This window comes from Triticum aestivum, chromosome 2A (genome assembly GCF_018294505.1).
Source record: "Triticum aestivum cultivar Chinese Spring chromosome 2A, IWGSC CS RefSeq v2.1, whole genome shotgun sequence".
NCBI classification, from domain to species: domain Eukaryota; kingdom Viridiplantae; phylum Streptophyta; class Magnoliopsida; order Poales; family Poaceae; genus Triticum; species Triticum aestivum.
The window spans coordinates 644,413,444-644,419,112 of record NC_057797.1 but is presented as its reverse complement, the minus strand read 5'-3'; the positions used below and the strand labels follow the sequence as shown (position 1 = coordinate 644,419,112).

Below are 5,669 nucleotides of genomic sequence, written 5' to 3'. Positions count from 1 at the left end.
CTTGTGAGCTACTACTTTTACCATGGTTTTGGCTGGAGATGTTGAATGGCCTTGAATTGGTTCTCTGATGCTAGGCTGTTTCCTTCTGATCTACTGTATATTGTTGTATTCGAACTTGTAGGGAAGTGCTGGTTTCTTATAACATAAATCGGAGGGGAAACACTCTTTTTTTTTTCTAAAAAAATGATGATTCTTCATTGGCATATATCTGAGTGAACTATCTTCATTTTGTATGTACTGATGATACTTTTAACGACAACAGCTGGAAACTGACAATTAACAATTGGATCAGCTGCCCCCGAAAGATTATTCCCACATCTTACAGTATTACACCTTGTGTGACTTGTTGCCAAAACTATATACAGCAACATATCAATACAAGAAGAAAAAATGCATGTGCATGCTACAATCTCGCCCGGCTATGCAAAACCTATTTACTGCATTCTTGCCAGGATGTATGTCTTCTAACTGTACATAGAGTAGTTTGTTACTGTCCCTAGTGTGTAGGCCTAAATGCCATGCAGAATGGTGGGCTGATCTTGGCCAGTGCAAGCAAGGCCGAAGGGAAGATCCAAAGCCCATCTCCACATATCAAACCAGATGCAACTGCCGGCACCATCAGTGCAGCCTTACTTCTGTCCATCATGTTCCAGACGAAGACTACTAAGCTTCCCACGCACATGTCGATGGCAAAGCTCGCGCCGACGAGGAAAGGAACCCCCATTGCCATCGGTAGGGGAACACACCTGCCATACTTCGGCGGCAAGAGGTCCCTCATAAGGTTGGCCACCACTGCAAAGCCAAAGAACCCATAGCACAGCTGCAAGCAATGCTGGGGTAGAGCAGAGAAACCCTCCACACCAAGAATCGCCATGTTTCGGTAGATTAGAGCATACGGTGCCTTCCAGGGCCCTTCTGGGTTGCCTATGTCAAATGCCTTGTAGAACAGCATGAATGTTAGTGGCCCGATGATACAGCCCATGGCGGTGCCAATAGCCTGAGCAATCAGCATTGATCTGGGAGATGTTAGTGTGAGATGCCCAGTCTTGAAATCATGCATCAGATCAGCAGATATTGACACCAGCGACTTCACCAGACCGCAGCCTACTAAGCCAGCAACCACACCAGAGTCTTTGCCAGCCCAGGCTGCAAGAATGAAGAGGGCAACCTTCCCATAATTGTAGGCCATGTTGATATCAGTAAGGCCGGCGCCATAGGCGTTGCAGAAACCCAGGGCAGGAGCCAGTAGGTACGCAATGACAACATAGTACCACTTCATCTCGCGGAACATCATGGGGATGACAATTACTGCAGCAACTGATAATGCAACGTAGCCAGAGTAAGCTAGCCATGAAGGTAGACTGTCCTTCATAAAAACTTCATTACGATGAAGGTCATCAAGCACTGGAATGTCTTCATCTAAAAAATAGCACTAACCCCAATCAGATTATCTATACATCACAAAGACTCTATGTCATGCATTTATCAGAATGTTTACCTTTCTTTGTGTTCTTCAGATTTGATTTTTCAATCAGATTCTTAATAGTGAAGACAATAATCTTGACAAAATTGTACAGGCCATCTCCTAGGATGAGAGCTATGCATATGAAGGCCTGCAGATTGAGACAAGGTAAGCAACAAGAATTATAGTCAGACATGTACACAGTACAATAACCAAAAAAAATAAAGAAACAAACCTTGTAGCCTTGCAGGCTGCTCATGCTGCTTTCTGGTATATTTGCTGGATACCAGTCGCCTTCCAAATCACTGATCAGAGGCCACATGACACCCCAGGAGAGAATGGCGCCAAAAAGGAGAGACAGGTTAACAAGGTGGGAACAAATCATCCCTGCCCCAACATATGTGAGGCTGAAATCAAAGAAGAATCTGACACCCCAAAAAATCAGAAGAAGAAAAAACAGAATCAGGTAAAAATGTTACTAGTCAAGAAAAGATTTAATATCACAATGAGCAAAGTGGACAATGTTACGTGTGTTTCCAAGCTGTTAGTCCAAAAGTAGGAAACTGCGAGAACCCACAACTGTCCCCACCAGAGTAAAACCACTGGAAGAAGCTCCAGAAGAAGCTGATTCCGAAGTATTTTGTGAATCCATTTACTTGCTGCCTAACATGAGGACCGGTTAAAAAACAGATAATTGTGTTTGAATTTGCAAGTCCCGTGTTATGTGAAATAACCAACATACTTTGCCATAGCATCTCCATGAGGCGTATGAAATCCATTTATAAGCACAGCTGTTGCAGTCCCGCTTGGATAAGTTAATTTGTAGTCAATTATCATAATCTGAAATTTACGAAGTTCGACAGAAAAATTAATCATCTGTGTAAATGTGATGTCAAACTTATAGAGGTTCTTGTAATCCAAGAGAAGACTACACGGAATCAAGTTCATTTTGAAGGATTCACAAGAAAAAATATGTTTTCCCAAATATGACCAAGGACTAAAGAAAATAGCTGACAACTCAAAACTTCTATGTAATTTTTTTTTCTTTTCAAAATTATTCATGCTCTCAATGGGTTGCAGCTGAAGATTAGAATAACAAATTTTCAAAAACATAATAACCGATGCCATAGGGCTGACTCACGACTATGGCGCCGTCAGATCGTGAATCAATCATGGAGGCCCATGGGCGCGGTCAAATCCGACTTGCTGCAGCCGGAGGCGGAGAGGTTTTCCTCCATTGGAGGTGGTAGGAGTGGTGGCTCACTCTCCGTCCGGCGTGTGGTCTTTGTTCGCCGATCTTGTGGCAGGCTTTTTGCCGATGCCGTTGTGTGCCCGCGAGTGCATCATGATCAAAGGATCATCATGGTCTCTCATGGCATCGCCCTCTCCCCTTTTGGTGACAGGTGGAGGTTGTAGAAGTGTATATGTAGATTGCCTAGATCTTTTCATCTGTTTGGACTTTTGGTTGCGTTGGCTAGTGCATGAAGCTTAACATGGTATCAGGGCCTAAGGTCTTGAGTTGAAGTCCCGGCTTTCGCAATTTATCCAAAAATTGTTGTTCAAGATCCACCATCAAGACGGTGACCGGAACACTATTCATATCTGTAATTAAAAATCAGGATCCAGAAGGTTGTGTGGGACCTTGTGTGCCTTTGGTCGGGAGAGCTTCATTCCACACCACTCTCCCCTTTTTTGTCTACCAACGCCTGGTAGAACGAAATGTTGCGGCAATTGTCCTCAAAGGAGAAGAAACCGCTGCTGTATATACATGCTCTGGAATGTATGGGCGGAAAATCGGCACATCTTGAGCACAATGAGTCAATGAGGCTCGCGTACCACAAGGTGTTCCCCAAGGGGTTCTTAGGGTACTGCAGAGAGTTCGAGTGCAGCGCATCCAATTGGTCCTAGACTCCTAGTAGCCTATCCCGTTGGAACATGTCTAAGTTCAGAAACATGCCCAGCCCTTTTATATTTTGTAACATTTCTTTCTTATTATAGTGAAAAGGCAATCCTTCTGCTATTTTTCTCCAAAAAGAAGGCACATTCAGTAGGGACAACAAAGTCATCACCGGTCAATCTGATATCATGAAAATGATAGAAATGAAATCAGGAGCGAGGAGCTCCTCAAGTCGAAGGAAAAAAAAGCATGAAAATGGTACTCCTAGCACTGACGTCAAACTACATCACCTAACTAAATCGAAGTCAGCTTTGCCTAATCCGTGAGTTGGTCTTATCCTTATAAACAAACAAGGATAGCAAGACAGAGACAAAAAGACCTTACGCCGCACGCGTAGGCGTAGGACAGCAGAAGGAGCCAACATTTTTCAGTTGTCCAAGCAAGAGCAATACAGATAGTGACAAGGAGTTGATTACCACTTTGACAGTATGCAAGCAACATTTGTAGAGGAGTGAGTGTTACAGAATCATTAAGCTTGTGAAGGTAATAGTGCAAGCAAGACTGTGGGGAGCACAAGCATACTGATTACTGACCTTCCTGAGAGGGACGAGCGCGATGATCCCCACGAAGCTGACGGCGAGGAGGAAGCCGGTCATCCACGCAATGCCGGGCTCCTTGTAGCTCCCCGGCACGTTGCCCTCCGTCTCCTCCCCGGCCATCTCGTAGGTGTTCTTGTCGAGCGCGAGCAGGTAGGACCCGAACCCACCTGTGGGAAGGGAAGGGAAGGGAAAAATCCAAGGACGCGTCTCAATCCAAGGTCTCCACTTGACAAATTGGCAGATGCGATGTGTGGCCGGCACTGACCTCCGACGGCGATGCCGTAGCAGGCGACGGCGCAGGTCTGCACGACGGTGTTCTCCTGGCGCGTGAAGGGGCGGGCGGCGACGCCGAGGCGGGCCAGCGCCTTGGTCCAGGCGCGGAGGAGGACGAAGGCGATGAGCGCGGCGGAGACGTTGAGCGTGGGGACGAGGCCCGTGGTGAGGTTGAGCTTCATCACGATGACGCTGTACATGGCGCCGACCGCCAGGCTCGCCACCATCCCGCGCGCCGTCAGCTGCTCCCGCCACGGCGGCACGCGGCCCCGCGCGTGCCCGGCCCCCAGCTCTGGTTCGTCGCCGTGGCCGTCGAGCTCGCGGATCTCCTCGAAACGGACTCTGCGGCCGTCCCGCGAGTGCGGCGCCATCGCGAGCTCGACGCCCGGCGACGGCGGCGGCGGCCTCCTCCGCCTGTCCTGCTGCATAGACATAGTGGGGGCAGATTCTCGCGGCGTCAGATTCGAGTCCGGGGGGAGACGGAGGAGTCATCGGACCGCCGGACAGAGCACGATGTTCGTTAATCATTAGTGAGCTCTACACTTGTACTACTACTAGCTCCGAGTGAGCTCTTGAGAGAGCTGTGAGTGATTCCAAGGCAGAATCCATGGAGCAAGGAGGACATTCTTGATTCTTCGGTTAGAATGGATAATTGCGCGTACAGAGAGCATGGATTAAAAATCTCACCTGCCGGGCCCTCTAGCTTCGACCAAAAAGCTTGGGAGCGCCCCCGTCAGAAAATGATGGAAGGCCTCTTGTCCTCTTGGCCTTCCATCATCTAGTGCTGCTCCTCACCGCAGCACTCGGTGCTCCCCGTGAGGCCGAGAGCTTGTGTGCAAACAACGGTGCAGGAGCTGTGTAGCAGATGCATACAAGCAAACTGACGGGAGTTCCTACTCGGCACGCATCGTCGATAAAATATCTCATTATCAACGCTCGGGAACGAGCCCCGTCCAATCAGAACTCCAGACCAAGGGGCTGAAATTGGAAAGACTTTTAGTTAAAAAAAATAGCGGGGTCAACGAAGATCCGGGCGAGATCGATCTACGGTTGCTTGAAAAATCGTTAACTGACGCGATTGCGTAGCTGAAAGAAGGGTCGGCTTCGGTGACCCCGCATAAATCAGCTGGTTAACTTAACTTTCGGCGTGTGGTCGCCACGGCTGACGGCTCCCCGGCACGCACCGCTCGGAGGAGGAGGCCGCGAGTCCACGTCGACTCGAAAAGCAAGAAATGAAGCGGGGAGAGGAACAGACGGAGTAATACGCAGCAAATCACGCGGATTCTCGTCGGAAAGGACTAATCAGTGATCACTGATCTTTTTTTTTTGCGAACTAGTGATCACTGACCTGATCAAGATACATAACAAATACTCCCGAATCTCATCGGGGGGAGTAGGAGGATGAGATTCGGGAGAGGAGGCAACTCTCCTTGCGTGG

General features: G+C 48.3%; 1 protein-coding gene across 1 annotated transcript; it reads right to left on the bottom strand.

Moving 5' to 3' along the window:
* Window positions 1–267: 267 nt before the first annotated feature.
* Window positions 268–5,429, bottom strand: LOC123189963 (probable metal-nicotianamine transporter YSL9). The gene is made up of 8 exons (XM_044602501.1): window positions 4,919–5,429; window positions 4,224–4,653; window positions 3,953–4,125; window positions 2,205–2,302; window positions 1,991–2,125; window positions 1,698–1,887; window positions 1,499–1,613; window positions 268–1,419 (listed from the first exon to the last, which is right to left on the bottom strand). Exons 2-8 carry the CDS (start codon window positions 4,600–4,602, stop codon window positions 497–499), a joined length of 2,013 nt encoding a protein of 670 aa, XP_044458436.1. The 5' UTR covers window positions 4,603–4,653; window positions 4,919–5,429; the 3' UTR covers window positions 268–496.
* Between the last annotated feature and the right edge of the window lie 240 nt (window positions 5,430–5,669).